This window comes from Oryctolagus cuniculus, chromosome 3, assembly GCF_051225735.1.
Source record: "Oryctolagus cuniculus isolate XC-2025 breed Fujian yellow rabbit chromosome 3, ASM5122573v1, whole genome shotgun sequence".
NCBI classification, from domain to species: Eukaryota; Metazoa; Chordata; class Mammalia; order Lagomorpha; family Leporidae; genus Oryctolagus; species Oryctolagus cuniculus.
Window position 1 is genome coordinate 169,229,935 of NC_142869.1, and position 17,835 is coordinate 169,247,769.

Here is a 17,835-nt window from a genome sequence, read left to right on the forward strand (position 1 = left end):
TAGGAGAGTCCAGGTATTTAAACACAGAGCTGCTTGGATAAATGGGGGAGCTGAAGATAGGAATATTTCAATTCTTACCTCATAAATCCTATATTTAGTTTTTTAAAATTTTTTTGCTTATTTGAGAGTCAGAAATGGAGTGTGAACCGGAGAGTGTGTGCATGAGAGTGTCCCCATCCACTGGTTCACTCTGAATGCCCATGATGGCTGGTGCCGGGCTGAGGCTGAAACCAGAAGCTGGGAACTCAGTCCAGGCTGCCTGTGTCGGTGGCAGGGACCCAACTACTTGAGCCGTTCCTGCGGCCTCCCAGGTGCATTAGCCAGAGGGTGGAGCCAGGAATTGAATCCACCAGGCACTCCAGTATGAGATGCAAGTACCCAAACTTCATATTAACTGTTAGGCCAAATGCCTTATTTTAGAGAACTGTACATGTATTACTATAAGCAGTCACAGGCAATAAATTACATAGAGAAGATTCACAATCCATTAAATATCAAAGATTTATTGATGAGTTAGGGATTCACTCAGAATGACGTCAACAATGAAACAGAAAGTTAGAAGTCTCAAAATTGTGGCCCTGCATTTTACATCTGAGATTGTTGATTAACATCTTAGTAACTACTCATCAAGTTTTATAACTATTCATCAATTTAAAGTGGTATGTATTTCTGCTTTGATCACAGAGGTATCCAACATACTACATTCTCAAAAACAGACAGTGAATCCTGGATATCGCTGAGATACATACATTTTCAAGCACTTCGTATTTTTATGTTTCCTGTCTTTAATTTTACAGATGTTTCAAGTGAAACTATAACCACCCATAAAGTGTCACCTGTCTTTAAACTCTCAATCAACAGTAAGTCACAATTGCTGGCATACAATGAGCTGGCCTAGTCTGAAAGCCTGAAATCCAGATGCACAGTTTGTTCATGATGTTTTTGATTTGGGCTTTTGGGTTAGGGATGCTCAGCCAGTCCATGTCAAGATTCTCAGATCCCACTACTCTGAAATCTGAAACTTCTGGCCTCAGGGTAACTTCAGGAGAAGGGAAACCTGGTCTGTATTTTAAAATAGGGAAGTAATTAGTGCCTGAGATTCTAAGGAATTTCGAGGCAGTAAGAATATGGGATTATCCTACAGATTTTCTGTGGGCAGGGTGTATTTGTTGTCATATAATGCCTTTTGCCCCAGAATTTTGATCTTGGCTGGTTTTCCTCAGGAAAAATGCAACCCATAAAGCTTGCTTCCTTTTATGAACATGGAAATTTGAACTCATAGATGTGTACTTAGAATATTTATCTTCAATTTCGAAAATGCCATACATTCTTCACCATTATGTGTAATCATAAAGAAATGATATGGTTCTATTTTAATTTGGGTGTAACATCTGCTGGTTGTGTTAAGACTGTGCAGTAGAAAATATGACCTGATTCAAACACATTTCAAGAGCCTTAGAAAGGGGACCCTTGTTTTTGAGATATCTCACAAGTCAGTTTCATCTGTTTCGGGGGTGAAGTAAAAATCTACCTGATTTTAAAATGGTATTTTCAGGCTCCTGGTAAATGGAATTAGGAGTAAGAGGAAAATACAGTGAAGCCAACGAACATCACAATCATTTAGCCTGTGGTTAAAATCGTGCTTTCTTTATGTTTCTTGTGTTACTGATTTTTGCACTGGAGACTAACTTACAGAATCCATTGTATTTTGGAGACTATCTTTTATTTGCGTAAAACAATATAGACATTAAGACTTACACATTTTTTAAATTTTCATAATTTACATTTTTTGATTTGCTCATATCAAATATTTGATATGTTGTTTGGCTCTGTGTGGGGAGCAGGGCCTGTCTCCCGCAACATGGCGAAATAAGTACTGAGACTACTGAGACTAGACTAGACCACTGAGACTATTAAGACTAACTCTATGCATCTGATCTCCCATCATATGGCGCTGAGAGAGAGTAAATAAATCTTACACAGCTGCTTTGTTAATTAGCTGATTCTTGACCCAACCCCTTAAAAGGGGGAGAGAGACAACATGCGGGACGGCCCCCGGACCCCCTGAGAGAGCCAGTCGGAGAGCTCGCTGGTGCCACTCCTCCGCGAAAGCGGGGAAGCGGCAGCAAACCCGGGAAGGGCCGGGGAAAGAAAACCGCGTCCGGTGTCGTTCCTCCGCGAGCGGGGGAGCGACAGCTCTGTGAGTGAAGTAAAGAAGTAGAATGCTTTAAGGGCGATATAAGTCGTGGTGTCAGGTATATTTCCATTAAATAAGGGCTAATAGTATGAAGGCAGTTTTTACTGAATACTCTCATTGAATGCTGTGGAAGATGGGTTCTTTAGGGACTCAGGAAAAGGGTGACAACTGGCCTAGAGTGGCCTTGAAACATTGATGAGAACATCGGAGCTGCTCTTGGAAGGGCTCGTTGGGGTTTATTTAGGAGAGGGTAACCCAGGCGTTTCAGAGATGAGAAGCCCCGTGTATATTGGGAGAAAAGGTATTTCTTGTGCAATGCAGAAGCTTCTTCATTTGAGGTAATGCCATTTGTCTATTTTTTTTTCCTTTATTGCCTATGTTTTGAGTTCTTATCCAAGAAAGCTTTGCCTGTACCAATGCGTTGTAGATATCTTTCTGTGTTATATCAATTTGAGGTTCCGTTCTCATTAATAACCATCTTTCGATTGGAGATTGTTGGAATTCTAAGCAGCAGTGCCAAATCTATAATACAATGAGTCCCTCAGTTGAGTTGTCAGAAAATTCCATGGTCTCCCTGACCGTTGGGTAGTATTTGGGTAGTATATGAGTTTTGCCAGTATGCAAATAATACTACAGTGTCTCCATAGACAATTTTTTAAAAACTGATCTGTTAACATGTTTAGTCTTTCCCAGTAGAATCTTCATTGTATAGAAATAACCAACAAAATAAAATATTTACTGCCACTGATAGGTACAGTCTTTTTAAAAATTATTGTGTTTTATTTATTTGAGAGGCAGAGTGACACACACAGAGAGAAAGACCAATACACAGAGTATCTCTCTGCTGGGTCACCCCACCCCCCAGTGCCCACATGAGCTGAGGCCTGTCTGAGAACAAAGCTGAAGCCTGGAGCTGGAAACTAGGTTCAAGTCCCCTCTGTGGCAGGAACCCAACTATGGAGCCATCGCTGGTGCCTGCCAGGGCCTGTGTTATCAGGAAGCTGGAATCAGGAGAGTACTGAGTGTGTATTATAGAGATAGAATTGTTGTAAAATGCACCCAGTGCTGAATCGTGTTCACAAGATGCTTCATGATGCTAGTGTTTAAAGTGGTTCCTCTATCTGTACTGAATGAGTGAATGGTTAAGTACAACCTGGAATCTGTGAAAGGTTTTATTTGAGTCATGAATTGCTTTGTTTGTCCGCCTGTACTCTATCATTTGTGAATTTTCGTATATTTGAAATTAAGTGAATATTTATAGAATTGAGTTAATGTGCTGTAGTCCCAGGCTAGAGATTCTTAGAGTCGCAGTGAATTCTGTTCCAAATGTGCCATTTTCTTGTACATTGGTGGGAACATCTTAGGATTTTGATCTTGGAAATGGTAGAATAGTTGATTCTAGCCCCAGCCTAAACCAATTGACTCTAAAGTGGGTTGATTTTATAAGCAGAACCTATTGGCAGCAGTGATTAAAATAAAAAAAAAAGGCAGTTTCTTGCCTTGCGTTGAAGCTCTTGAGATGAGTGGTGGCCCTGGAAATTCTTGGCAGATCAGGACCTATTAGCTGCCTTTGGCTTCTCCTCCTATATTTGTTCTGTCCTTGGCGGTTTGTTTGACGGCTCATCTCCTGTTTACAACAGGTCGCTTTTCTGCACTTGAACATCATCTTCCCCATAGTCTGAGATCTTGGCTTATAAAATGCTGTGCTTTATTTTTTTTCCTTTTTTCTTTTTTAAAGATTTATTTTATTTATTTGAAAGAGTTACAGAGAGAGAGGTCTTCCATCTGCTGGTTCACTCCCCAGGTGGCCGTAATGGCCGGAGGTGAGCCATTCCGAAGTCGGGAACCAGGAGCTTCTTCCAGGTCTCCCATGTGGGTGCAGGGGCCCAAGAACGCATCTTCTACTGCATTCTCAGGCCATAGCAGAGAGCTGGATTGGAAGAGGAGCAGCTGGGACTAGAACCGGCATCCATATGGGATGCTGGCGTTTCAGGCCAGGGCTTTAACCTGCTGTGCCACAGTGCTGGCCCCAAAATGTTGTGCTTTAAATGAGATAATGCATCTAACTGCATTTGCCTGCTGCATAGTAAGCTCTGTTAATATTAGGCATTGCTCCCAGTGCTGCTGCAGTGTAGAATAATGAGAATTGAATTATTGTCGCTCCCCGTCTTCGTGGAGGAGCAACACAGGACCCTGCGCTGTTCTTTTGTCTGCTCGGCCCTCCCCGGGTTTGCTGCTGGTTCTTCCCGGGTTGGCTACTATCCCTTCCACCTCCGTGGAAGGGCAGTTCCCCCTGGCCACTTTCCCCACTTCCGCAGGGGAGCGGCACACCGCCGGCCGGCTCTTCTCGGGGGCTGCACGGGTGTTCCTTCAGCTACATGTTCCCCTTAGATGTTCCCGGTGCATGCCGTCTCTCTCCTCCTTTATAGTCCTCCTCCGCCAATCCCAACTCGGCTGCCCACACGCCGAGTACGCTGCTCTCCTCCAATCAGGAGCAAGTCCTACAGTTTATTGGTTGAACTGGAGGCAGCTGTGCGGAAGCTGTTTACTTCTCTCCCAGCGCCATATTGTGGGAGAGCAGATGCATAGAATAAGTCCTAATTCCAGTAACTCAGTCCAGTCCGGATTGCTCCCCACAAATTATGATGAAAAAAAAAAGTTGATTAACTCAGTTATCCAGTATATAGTAGATGCCCATAAAAATGTTTCTTTTATTTCCCAAGTTCACATGCCCACCATGCCCTGTTCCCTGTGTGTCAGGAACACGTAGATGACTTTCTGACTAAATGAACATTTCTTCACATCTGCAACTAGAAAAATGAGTAGCCGGGTTAATACAAGGGTACTTTAAAAAATTCAAGGAAAAGGGAATTAAAAGATTTATTTGGTCCAAAAAAATTGAAATCCATTCATATGAGAGATTTTCAAAAAGTTTTTGGAAATGCATATGATGAAAAAGTTGCAAGGATTTTTAAAATCTTGCACAGAAAAAAATTACCTATTATTTCCATTTCCATGACCTTTTTGAGGTTTCCTCATATACTTCTGAACTTCAAGGTTAAATTTTAGATTTAGATTGGCATGCTTTTTGGATGGTTTTTCTCAATAACATTACAAATGTGTATATGAAACTCTTTATTTGGTTGTACAGATGCTGTTGACGGAGTACTTGGATATGAAAAACACTCGTACGGCCTCTGAACCGTCAGCTCAGCTAAGCTATGCCAGTACTGGACGAGAGTTCGCAGCCTTTTTTGCCAAGAAGAAACCTCAAAGGCCAAAAAATTCCCTTTTCAAGTAAGTATCGTTCATTTCGCCAGTGAGGTAGCAGGTGTCAGGAAGTGTTAGCTCCAAGTGGGACGACTTTCCGCTTTCCTCACAGCCAGTACTTGCCCTAGCTAAAGTTGAGTTGGAGAAGTTCTAGGGAGTGAATAGATACTCAGTTTTGTTTACTTTCATGATCTGTAAGGTGAAGTGCCTGTTTTGAAATACGGCTACTGGCTGGTCCAGAACTCAATAAAAATGTCTGAATTTCTAAAGCCACCTTTCTGAAGAACCTTATAGAAAACTAACAGAGGTGAAGTTCCCTGCTTGATTTTAGGGAATGTTGTATGAAACGAAGGGAAATGAAATAGGTTAGCCTTGAAATAGCGCCAAGTGATATGAAATAACCTTTCTTAACAAAGTCATACAAATCTTCCACCTAAGCAGTATTAAACTGCTTGAGTAACAAAGGAACAATCGAATTTTTTTTCTAAGTACTGTTCTAGTTAATTTGATTAGGCCATGTGCTCAGAGTGTACGTGTATGTTTGTATGTGTGTGTGTATGTGTGTTGGTAACCACCAGCTGCTGTTGATTGAGTGCTTTCCGGGTACCAGGTACTGGACTAGGTGAGTGTCTCAAAAGAGTCACAAACACTAGTTAATTTGTTTTATACCAGATTTGAGCACCAAAGTACCCAGCATTTGCAGTCTTCGCTAGCCACAGTGCTAAGCATTTTCCATGGGCTGTCTCCTTTATTCATTACAACAACTTTATATGCAAGGATTCCATTTTATAATTTGCTTGTACTTATATATTATTGAGTCACAAAGAGGTTAAATATAAGATCACAGGGCTAAGAAGTGGTAGAAACAGGATTTAAATCCTGGTGGTCTAACTTCAGACCTATGTGTCCTCCTGAGAGGTTAATAGATATTTAAGAAGCTGTATCTGTAAATATAAATGTGTATAAGAAGTATCATTGCAGTGTTGTTGATTTTTATTTCAGTACTTGGAGGCTATAGTACATTTACTTGATTTTCTTTTGAGATTTGTTTTCCATTTAGGTTCATAGTGTTCTTAGTAATTGAGGGAAATTTCCACACTTCCTTTACCTTGTGGTCTAGTAGAGAGGAGATTTGATGCGACCCAGCCTGGAATGAAATACATCGTGTGTATTGAGTGCCTTCCTTTTAAACCAGTTTTATTCGAGGGTAGATGCACTTACATGTTAAAAAGCTTTAGGCTGCAAGTAATGTAAAACCTCACGCAGAGCGGATTCAGCCCCAGGAAACTTATCTCAGCCAGTAAGGGCAGACATTTCCAAGTCATGGAGGACCTGGCTCTTTCCCTCTCTCTGCCTTGTTGTTCTCAACAATTCAGTGATGGTTTCTGTAGAAGCACAATGTGTTTGCATCATTTGCAGTCCGATGGAGAGGATGATGCCAAGGAAGTAGGATGTGATTCTTTCTTTCTTAGGACTCTTTCTTTTAAATTTATTTATTGGAGAGGTAGAATTGTAGACAGAGAAAGGTCTTCTATTCACTAGTTCACTCCCTAAATGGCCACAACAGCTGGAGCTGGGCCCATCTGAAGCCAGGAGCCAGGAGCTGCTTCTGGATCTCTCATGCAGGTGCAGGTGCAGGGGCCCAAGGACTTGGGCCATCTTCCACTGCTTTCCCAGGCCATAGCAGAGAGCTGGATCAGAAGAGGAGCAGCCAGGACTAGAACTGGCACCCATATGGGATGCCAGTGCTGCAGGCAGAGGCTTAGCCTACTATGTATGCCATAGTGCCAGCCCCTGTAGGATACTTTTATAATTTGTTTTAGCATATATACACTGAATCTCTTTAGAGCAGTTTTAGGTTTACAGAAAAGTGGAGCAAAGAGTATACAGAATTCCTTTGTATTTCTCACCGCCACCCCATTTTCCTATTAATATCTGCCATTCGTGTGGTATACTTGTATTTGCTACTTCTGAACCAATATTTATATACCATTATTAACTAAAGCCCATAATTTACATTAGGATTTATTCTCTGCATTGTTCCATTCTAATGCTTTGACAAATACATCATGTCACATTATCTACCATTATAGTGACACAAAATAGCTTCAGTGCCCCCAAATTATTTGTGCCCCACCTGTCCATCCCCACCTTCTCCCTGATCCCCAGAAACCACTGTTTCTACTTTCTCCATGGTTTGACCTATTTGAGAATATTATAGCCAGCGCCGTGGCTCAATAGGCTAATCCTCTGCCTTGCGGCGCCTGCATACCGGGTTCTAGTCCCGGTCGGGGTGCCGGATTCTGTCCCGGTTGTCCCTCTTCCAGGCAGCTCTCTGCTGTGGCCCGGGAAGGCAGTGGATGATGGCCCAAGTGCTTGGGCCCTGCACCCGCATGGGAGACCAGGAGAAGCACCTGGCTCCTGGCTTCGGATCAGCGCGATGCACCAGCCGCAGCGGCCATTGGAGGGTGAACCAACGGCAAAAGGAAGACCTTTCTCTCTCTCTCACTGTCCACTCTGCCTGTAATAGAGAGAGAGAGAGAGAGAGAGAGAGAGAGAGAGAGAGAATATCATACACCTAGGACCATTCCACGTATTTCAGGTTAGCTTCTTTCACTTAGCAATATTCATTCCAGGTTCTTCCATGTCTTTTGTGTCTTGACCCATATCTCTCTGTTTTGCCAAATAATATTCCTTGGCGTAGATATGCCAGAGCTCGTGTATCTGCTCACCTTTGCAGGAAATCGTGGTTGCTTCCAGCTTTTGGCAGTTGTAAATAAAGCCCGCTGTAAACACTCACGTTTGGGTTCTTGTGTGGACATAAGCTCATTTGAGTGAATACCTGGAAGCATAATTGCTAGATCATGTGCTGAGGTCACGTTTAACTTTGTAAGATGCTGTCGAGTTGTCTTCCAAAGTGGCTGTACCATTTCTGATCTTTCCAGAAGACATCAATTATTCATGATCCGTTTATTAATCCTCTCTGCCAGTGAAAAAGCCCTCTGCGCATGCCCCCCAGGTGCTAGGATTGCCTTTATGTGCCCGTTCCCAAGTCCACCACTGGAAGGGGAAGCCGACCGCGGTGGCTGGCCTACACCCGGCAGGCTCATCTCTGGTGCCTGGTCTCCAGCTGAACAGGGAACCACTTTTCCACAGCACACAGCAGAGGAAGAGAGGGAGGGAGGAGGCGGCATGCCCAGATGCAGTCAGGACCGTGCCAACAAGCAAGGCGAGAGGAGGAAAAGGGCGTTCACAGGCGAGGGAGACAGCCTGGGGAGCTGCCGAGACAGGCACTCCTGTCGCGCACTGTCTGCTCTCCTCTCCCCGACCCTCCTTATTTTCTTTGCTTCTCTCTCACCTTAGCGGTCAATGTCAAGGCTTCTTGGAGAAAGCAGGCCTCAGGATCTTTAGATTTCATGTTCTCAACCATCACCCTTAACTTTTAACCTCAGACCACGTGAAGGCTACTTCAAAAAGTTTGTTATAGGTGGAATGAAGAGATCTTTATTCTGGTTCAACAAGAATTTTTTTTTTTTTTTGACAGGCAGAGTTAGACAGTGAGATAGAGAGATGAGAGAAAGGTCTTCCTTCCATTGGTTCACCCCTCAAATGGCCGCTACACGTGGTGCGCTGTGCCGATCTGAAGCCAGGAGCCAGGTGCCTCCTCCTGGTCTCCCATGCGGGTGCAGGGCCCAGGCACTTGGGCTATCCTCCACTGCACTCCCGGGCCACAGCAGAGAGCTGGCCTGGAAGAGGAGCAGCCAGAACTCAAACTGGTGCCCATATGGGATGCCGGCACCGCAGGCAGAGGATGAACTTACTGTGCCACGATGCAGGCCCCAAGAGATAACATATTTCAAATTCACATTATAGTCCAAGACTTAATGCTCCCCTGAATAAAGAGTCTAGAAGTATGAAGGAAAAAGACCATGGTTCGGGGCTGGTGCTGTGGTGTAGTGGATAAAAGCCTCTGCCTCCAGTGCCAGCATTCCATACAGGCACCAGTTCATGTCCTGGCTGCTCCACTTCTGATCCAGCTCTCTGCTATGGCCCGGGAGGGTGGTAGAAGATGACCTCTGCACCTGCGTGGGAGACCCGGAAGAAGCTCCTGGCTTCGGATTGGCACAGCACTGGTCATTGTGGCTAGTTGGGGACTGAACCAGTGGATGGAAGACCTTTCTCACTCTATCTGCCTTTCTCTCTGACTCTCCTTCTCTCTCTGTGTAACTCTGACTTTCAAATAAATAAATAAAAAATCTTTAAAAAAAAAAAAGGACCATAGATCAACCAGAACATAAGCAAGGACTACTAATAAGTTTTTGAAATTCTCATATACATTTTCAAACATTTGGCCAATGTTCTCAAGTTTTGGTATTAAAAGAAAAAAACAAATTGTTGGAAATGAACGAGTTTACTTAAATAATCATTACATATTTTTGGGGGGAAGTAATAAAAACTCACCACTACCCAGAATTGGTCTTATTATCAATTAGTCTGTTTCTAGTCACAGTTCTATTAGTGAGCTCTGTGCCCGAGTGGGTCTTCTGTCTTTGTAGTCCCTGTTGCCTTTGGCTATAAAATAAGGAGGTGAGAATTAATACTGTCTATGGATTTTTAAAAGATTTATTTATTTATTTGAGAGGCAGGGTTACAGAGATAGAGAAAGAGAAAGAGAGAGCGAGTAAGTGGGCACCAGGACCTTCATCCAGGTCTTGCACGTGGGTGCAGGGGCCAAAGACTTGGACCTCTTCTGCTGCTTTCCCAGGCTCATTAACAGGGAGCTGGATCAGAAGTGGAGCAGCCTGGACTTGAACTGGCGGCCATATGGGATTCCGGTACTGCAGGCCTAGACTTCACAGCACCGACTCCTGGGGCTTCTTCTGTTGTAGAATTCTATCAATCTGTGGCTTGTTGCTAACATGGACAGAATTCCTCAACAGCAGAAATTTATCAAGTCCCAGAGGATGAAGATTTGGGGAGCTGTCATGTCTGCGTATCACTCCTGTGAAGGACTTTATTAGCTTCTTCAGTTGCCCTGGCCAAGATTAATGAAGTGTATTTAGGTTCTGTATCATTGTACAGTATGCGCCTCTCCATTCCTTGCTTAGGAGTTTATTTTTCCCCCTTGCAGTCTCTGATCAGTAGCTGTCAGCATGCTTGTCGGGAGGTCCCTGGCTGCCTCTCTGCCCTTGGCTAGCAGGTGGCCCCTTTGAAGTCCTGAACAGTTTGCCTTCCTTCCGGCTGTTGGTGCCCTCTTGGTTCTTAGCGGGGTGCAGAGACGGGATCAAGTAAGCCTACTGTTTCCCTCGCAGACTCTCTCACTCATCTTGGTGTTCATCTTCCCTGTCAAGGAATGGATAAAAAGGGCACAATTAGGGGGCCGGCACCGTGGCTCACTTGGTTAATCCTCTGCCTGCGGTGCCAGCATCCCATATGGGTGCTGGGTTCTAGTCCTGTTGCTCTTCTTCTATCCAGCTCTCTGCTGTGGCCCAGGAGGGCAGTGGAGGATGGCCCAAGTGCTTGGGCCCTGCAGCTGCATGGGAGACCAGGAGGAGGCACCTGGCTCCTGGCTTCAGATCAGTGTAGCTCCGGCCATGGCAGCCATTTGGGGAGTGAACCAACAGAAGGAAGACCTTTCTGTCTCTCTGTCTCTCACTGTCTATAACTCTACCTGTCAAATGAAAAAAAATGCACAATTAAGAAAATGCTAGAGCCCATTCTCTGCTGCCAGAAACCTATCCCATTATCCCTGTTGCTCTTCCTTTCTGTGGCTGTTTACCCCTTGCGGGCAGTAATTCCTACTCGGCTTCCTCCTTCCATCAGCCTATTACCCTGCCTTTGATTTTTTAAAATTTTTTATTTTATTTTTTTTTAACCTGCCTTTGAAAATCTCAGGTTTGACATGGAATCTCATAGCACTTCAAAGGCTGGACTGTTGGACATAGTCATAGTTTTACTTGTAATTTTTTACTACCTACAAGACTCTCTTAAGACTGATTGCTTCTTTTTTTTTCATTTGTATATCCATTACTGCAGCTTTCGGAGGCTGTTTTCAGCCTGAGCCTGCCCCCATGTTTGTGACCTCTGCAGCAGTTCCTGGGTGGGTGTGAGCGAGCATTTGGTGGCTTATTAGATTGGAGAGTGTTTTATGTGGTGGCAGGTGGCAAGTTACCAAACCAGTGGCCATTTAGAAGAGATATTATTATTATTTTAGGACCTTTTGGGAGAAACTGTGGATTTTTTTTTTTTTTTTTTTTACTTTTTTGGTGTCATTATTCAGTGGCATTTCTCGTGTTCCCTTGGTACCGATCTTTTAACTGAGAGGATTACAAATTCAGAAGTTGTGCTCCAGCGAGCCGGCATGTCCACCATGGCAATGGCAGGCTTTGATGGGACGCTTCTGCTGCTGTGTGTGCAGGCATCCGGGAGAAGGAGGCAGGTGGTCTAAAGGAAATTTGGGGTGGATAAGGGTTGTGCCAGCTGAAACGGAACAGGCAGCATATCCCAGGACTGTGAGGGAGGAAAGTCGGGTGGACTGTGCTCTGCGAGCTACAGGCTGAGGCAGCTTCCCTCTCTCGATTATGGAGTGTCAGGGAGTGCCCCCTGGACGGAAGGAGGATGCTTTTGGGTCTGTAGCTGGACACTGCCTAACCATTTGTTGCCCGTGTTTCCTCGTAGGTTTGAATCCTCCTCCCACGCCATCAGCATGAGCGCCTATTTGCGAGAACAGAGAAGGGAGCTCTATAGCCGGAGTGGAGAACTTCAAGGTGGGTGTGGGTGATTGGACCTCTCTAGAGAAATTAGGTTTCTGAGGGAAGACCTGAAGCATGTATGCCATGTGATTTTATGACCTGCATTCCCAGGATTCTTTCTGGTTACAGCGACAGTTGCTTTTAATGATTATTTCCACATATTCTGGAATACAGCAGAAGTACCTGATATTTTGCACAGGACAAATGCAACCTCTGTCATTATTGAAGGGAAAAGGGATGCTTCTAAGTAGGATGGTATAAATTCCATTAGATGACAAAACGTTTCTTTTTGTCCTTTTTTAGATTGAAACATGAGGATTTTATATTTTTTTTAATTAACATTATTTTTTAGATTCAAAGTAAAATTGGGTGGAAACCATAAAGGGTGCCTGTGTACCTCTGTCCTTACACAAATACAACGTTGTTCACTGTCCACATCCTGCGACACCTCGAGGGGAGAAGTTAGGGCATGTAATCGATGGGACAGCGGTACAAGCAGTCACTCAAATTCAAGCACAAGCAGTCAATGAGGGTACATGACGGATACCGGGATCTTTTTTGTTGGGAAGAAAGGTGAGCTAGCTCTGCTGTAGCCATGAGCAACAGGCTTCATTTCCTGCAGTGCTGCAAGGTCCCTTGAGAGAAGTGTAGCACAGCGATGCCGAGTGAGGGCTTCTGGGCCCAGGGCGCCTGCATTTGAGCACCTGGCTCCCCAGCACTAGCAGTGTAACCTTGGATGAGTTGGATAACCTCTGTGCCTCTTTCCTTTGTCTTCCAAGAGGGATAAAAATAATACCCCGCCCCCAAGGTTGCTGTGCAGCCTGGGGGGTTAGCTCTGAGTGGGGTTCATGAGCGTCTGTGACACGGGCAGCATTGTGCCTACCGTGTTTTCAGCTGTTAGGTGTTTAGCACTGTGTCTCAAATGTTTTCACCCACGTCGTATTGGCTTCTTGCTGTCCTTGGGCGGTCAAATTCCATGTAGTTTTCCAAGCTGAACTTGACTGTTGCTTCTCCTGATGAGCTTTCCTGCTGGCCCCTTCTCTCTGTAACTCTACATACACACTCCGGGGGTGGGGCCTCCTTGCGCTCCTACCACGTCTCTGCTGTTCTCTTTCTGAGAACTTGCTATCCTGTGTTGTGGGTCCATGCTCCTTTTCTGTGAGTTTGCACAAAGCAGCGTCTCTGTGAGTGAAGTACCGTTTTATTTCCTGTGTTTTCCACAGTGCCTGCTGCAGTAGATGTTTGGTGACTATCGGTTGGCACAGCAACAGTTTGCAGGAGGACAGTTCAGGTCTACAAGAGGACAACTATGACTGAGAGGCAGTAAGGCCTTTGAAAAGAGGTGGGGCGCTCACGGTCCTTGCCACTTTCATAGGCTTCCATTCCTTTTGAAGTGTAATGAGAAATACGGGGTATACCGCGTGCTTTTGTATTCCGCAGTTACGTCATCCATAAACTTTATTAAGTAGAACCTGCTGTATATAATTGAAAAACATTTTTTAAAAAAATCCAAGTACTGTGCAGACAACTATTAGTTTGTGAAGATGGCGAGTGGAAGAATCACTCTTCCCAAACTGGTAACTGCCATCTTTCAGAAAGTTCATTGAAATAATGAGAGTTTCCAGAGCGCGTCCCTTGCACTTAGCACTGTTGAGCAAGATGGAAGGCAAACCGCTGGTTACAGGACAAAAAAGCGGTTGGCGGGCTCCCCTTGTTCATAGCAATCGTTAAGAAAGACTCTGAGCAAGGGCTCCGGCAGGTGCTGGGGTCACCGCCAGCTTCCGTGGAGGTTGGATGCGCTTCTTTCGGATGCAGAAGCTTCTCTGATGAACGTTTTCACCTTTCAGCAGGAAAACAGAGCAAAGCACCCTATTTTCCATTCAAAACTGCATCCTTTTTCAGTTCTTCCAGGAATCTGACTGGTGCAAAGACCGCAGCGATAGCTGCATTTTACCGTGTTCTCAAGAGGCTGTAACTGCATGGTTCAGGCTATCCTAAGAGACTTGTGAAAGCTGTTGTCTCTCCTGGTAAAGCACATGGCTACAGGTTTTGGTTCATTGGGTCAACTTGTCCTTCTGTTGCAGTGGCTGGCAAAGAAATGCTCCAGAAAGATCATCAAAGTAACATTCGAAAGCCCCGATTTCAGAAAACTTAAGTTCCTGACAACTTTTTCCATTTATCATGCCATTAAAAATTGCTACCGAGTCTAGCAACATGCAAGAGGGAAAAAGATTGGACAAATGAGATTGCTTTGGGCTTATCAGCCCATCTCAGTTGGCTCTACCTGTGCTGATACAGATGGGTCACTGGTGGCAAGCAGGCTAAGAAGGTGGGGCTGCCGTTTCGGACAGTGAGACCACAGATGGAAGTCAGTGTGTGTGTGTGTGCATGTCTGTGTCGGGCATGGGCTTGCTGTCAGGCTGAGCCTCTGCTGCTTCGCTGTCTTGTAGGAGAAGAAAGATGCGACTTTGAATGAACATTACACTTGAACAGAGCTTCTCAGGTTTACTGTGTAATTCTTCATAAGAATAAGATGATGGGTGAACATACTATCTTATGAGGGCTACAATAAAAACCACACACACACACACACACACACACCTATATTAGAATCCTGCCCAAGTAAGCTCTTAGGTTCTGCATCCCCCTGAGTACAGCTTGATTTTAGCTGAGATGGTCTGCAGAGGCTACTTAGCACTAGGTCCAGATGACCTCCACACTATGGCTCCGGCCTCATCTGACCTTGTCTCCTGATGTCCTCTGGCATCCTATCCCCATCCTAAAATTCTTTGTCGTAATGCTTAAAACAATTTAATCTTCATAATGCTTTTCTTAATACATCTGTGTCTTGTTTGCTTGCTGACTTGATTTTCTACACTTCTCACTTGGAGCCCAACCTTTATTCCTTGCTGCATATCCATGCCTAAGAATAATGCTTGGGTAGAATTAGACACTTAAAAAACATCTGATAATGGACGACTGTACCCTTAATATCCACTTTTTGTAGAGACCAGTGTACTTATTTGCAAACCCTAGTGGAAACTTTAGTTCACATAGTAGGAGTCCTGTGATTTTTTGACTCTTTTTTAACCTTAATAAAACTCATGAATGATTGAATCATTGAATTTATGAATGGGAGAATCATTGTCATGCATTCATGTAGGAATGTATACTCAGTTTCGGTTACAGTTGCTTTGGGACTGCTTAGTATTTCTGTTTGTACCCAACAGTGATACTCTTTTGAGAGTATCATGTTTATTTCCTGTTAGTTTAGGGAGTAGCGTTTCTGTAACCCTGACATTAAAATACTCTACAGCCCTGGCTACCCAAGAACTAGCTTCTCTAAGAGGGTCTACCTGATGCGGTGAATATGGAAGTACTGGCCTAAGAGAAAATGGGGCGCCTATGCTGACCTGTCCTAAATTTTCTGACTTTTCCCTTCTAATGTTTTGTTGGTAATTGGTGAACACTTAATGATATTTTATGTAATTAGTCTATTTGGAGGTGCCTTGCTTTTAGGTAAGACAGCTTTTGAGATAGATTAACCAGGGGCTGACGGTCCCTTTTCCAGAAGGATTTATAAAAGGATCTCTTAAAGAGCAAGTTGTTCTGTGAAGGAGCATTTAAAGGCAGATTCACTCCCGCACACATTTTCAGGAGCATTTTGGCTGCATTGAGGTGCGTTGTTAAGGGCAGCAATTTTAGACTCCTGCCGCATATTTCTTCCCCAGCCTTACAATCTTGTAGGGCTTGATGTTTTGAATTTTGATTAGAAAATTCGTTGTAGCCTTTTAAACTTCACTTAATGACTTTATTAATAACTATGTAAAAATATATAGGGAACACAAAAAGAATTAGTTTTCTTTAAAAATTGCATATAATTATTTCAAAATAACTTTAATCTTTCTAAGTTATCTCTTCTGTTTTAGCCTCTAACATACTGTGCAAAAACTGGTTCTCCTTCTCTTTGTGTATTTATAACCTCACTTTTAAAAAGGATGGTCTTAGCTTACTTATCAGTAAGATTTGTTTTATAATGAATTATTAGAGATTTTTTGTAAATGTTAATTTCTGAATTTGTTCCCAAGAAATACTAAGGTGTATATATATATATATATACACACACACACACACACACACACACACACACACTTTTCTCAGGTCATGAACAGATCATTGCATCACTTCAAATCACTTAGGAAATAAAAGTATTTTATGCCCAGCTTGCTTTTAAGTGTATTGCCTTGTAGTCTTAATCTGTGTGGCGTAGAAATTTGCTGTATCTAAAAATGTCCTTTAGTCATGGATTTAATTTACTTGAAATGGATTTATTTTCTGAATAATCCTGATTCACTCAGAATCCTGCCAACCTGGTATACAAACCACTGGTAGCTGAACCATGTGGAAGAGCCTAGAATTTAAGAGAAAATGAATTTTAAGGTGCAAAACCATCACAAAACCCATTACTTTGGAAAGCCTAGATACTTCTCTTGAAATGCAACCTTTGATTATCACACAGAACCCACTGGTGACTGATAACCTTATTTAAAAGATCCATTCTATTCATTCAATCAATCATACAGTTCTAAGAAAAGAAAGAATACTGTTAAATGAAATATAATATATTTGAGTTTTAAAAGTGTTATAAATGACTACTTCTGTATCTATTTTTAAAAGAGCAAACACATAGAGATAACAAAAAACTTCTAACAACATACAGCAGAAAATTTGAATTTACACTATACCTCATATTTTTCATCATTTTATTCACATCAGGTTTTTTTGCATCAGTAAGATAACAGTTTTGCTTATTTCCTTAGGCTTTAGGGCCACAAGAAATCAGAATCTTGGGAACTTCCTACTTTATACGCACATAAAATGTCAGTTATTCTATGTTGAGCTTTTTTTAAATGAAATCTAACCACAATCATTTATGTCATATATTGAAGAAAGTAATAATTAGAAACTGTTGAAAATGTAAAATAACAGGTTTATTATTGTCCCAGTGAGGCACAATTTGTAAGATAATTTTACATTTTCCAAATGAAATTTGGATTATTTCAGGAATACTGACAGTGTTAGTAGAAGTTGCCTTATCTAACGTGGTTTGTTATCCAAATTCACAAGACATTGACATAAATATTCCTGTAGCTAGAAAATAAAGCAGTGGATTTTAGTACTAGGAAGTACTTTGGAGCTCATCATCTAGTGCTTTTCAACTTGTGTTTTAGGGGCCGGTGCTGTGGTGCAGTAGGTTAATCCTCCTCCTGCAGTGCTGGCATCCCATATCGGTGCGGGTTCTAGTCCTGGCTGCTCCTCTTCTGATTCAGCTCTCTGCTGATGGCCTGAAAGAAAAGTAGAAGATGGTCCAAGTCGTTGGGCCCCTGCATCCGTGTGGGAGACCCAGAAGAAGCTCCTGGCTCCTTGCTTCCGATCAGCTCAGTTCTGGCTGTTTTGGCCATTTGGGGAGTGAACCAGTGGATGGAAGACCTCTCTCTGTCTCTGCCTCTCACTGTCTGTGACTACCTCTCAAATAAATAAATATTTTTTAAAAAAGAAAATTGTGTTTTAGCTGTAGTACTCTTCTTGTGTTAGTCTTATTTTACAGTTGAATCT

General features: G+C 43.1%; 1 protein-coding gene across 10 annotated transcripts in view; it reads left to right on the forward strand.

Annotated features, from left to right (window-relative positions):
- EXOC4 (exocyst complex component 4) overlaps positions 1–17,835 on the forward strand; it is an 867,110-nt gene that overhangs the window by 247,852 nt on the left and 601,423 nt on the right. For all 10 annotated transcript variants that reach the window (XM_002711996.6, XM_070071324.2, XM_089328633.1 and 7 more), the window contains exons 8-9: positions 5,349–5,494; positions 12,146–12,234. In XM_002711996.6, coding sequence (XP_002712042.4) covers positions 5,349–5,494; positions 12,146–12,234 — 235 coding nt within the window. The remainder of the gene's footprint in view (positions 1–5,348; positions 5,495–12,145; positions 12,235–17,835) is intronic.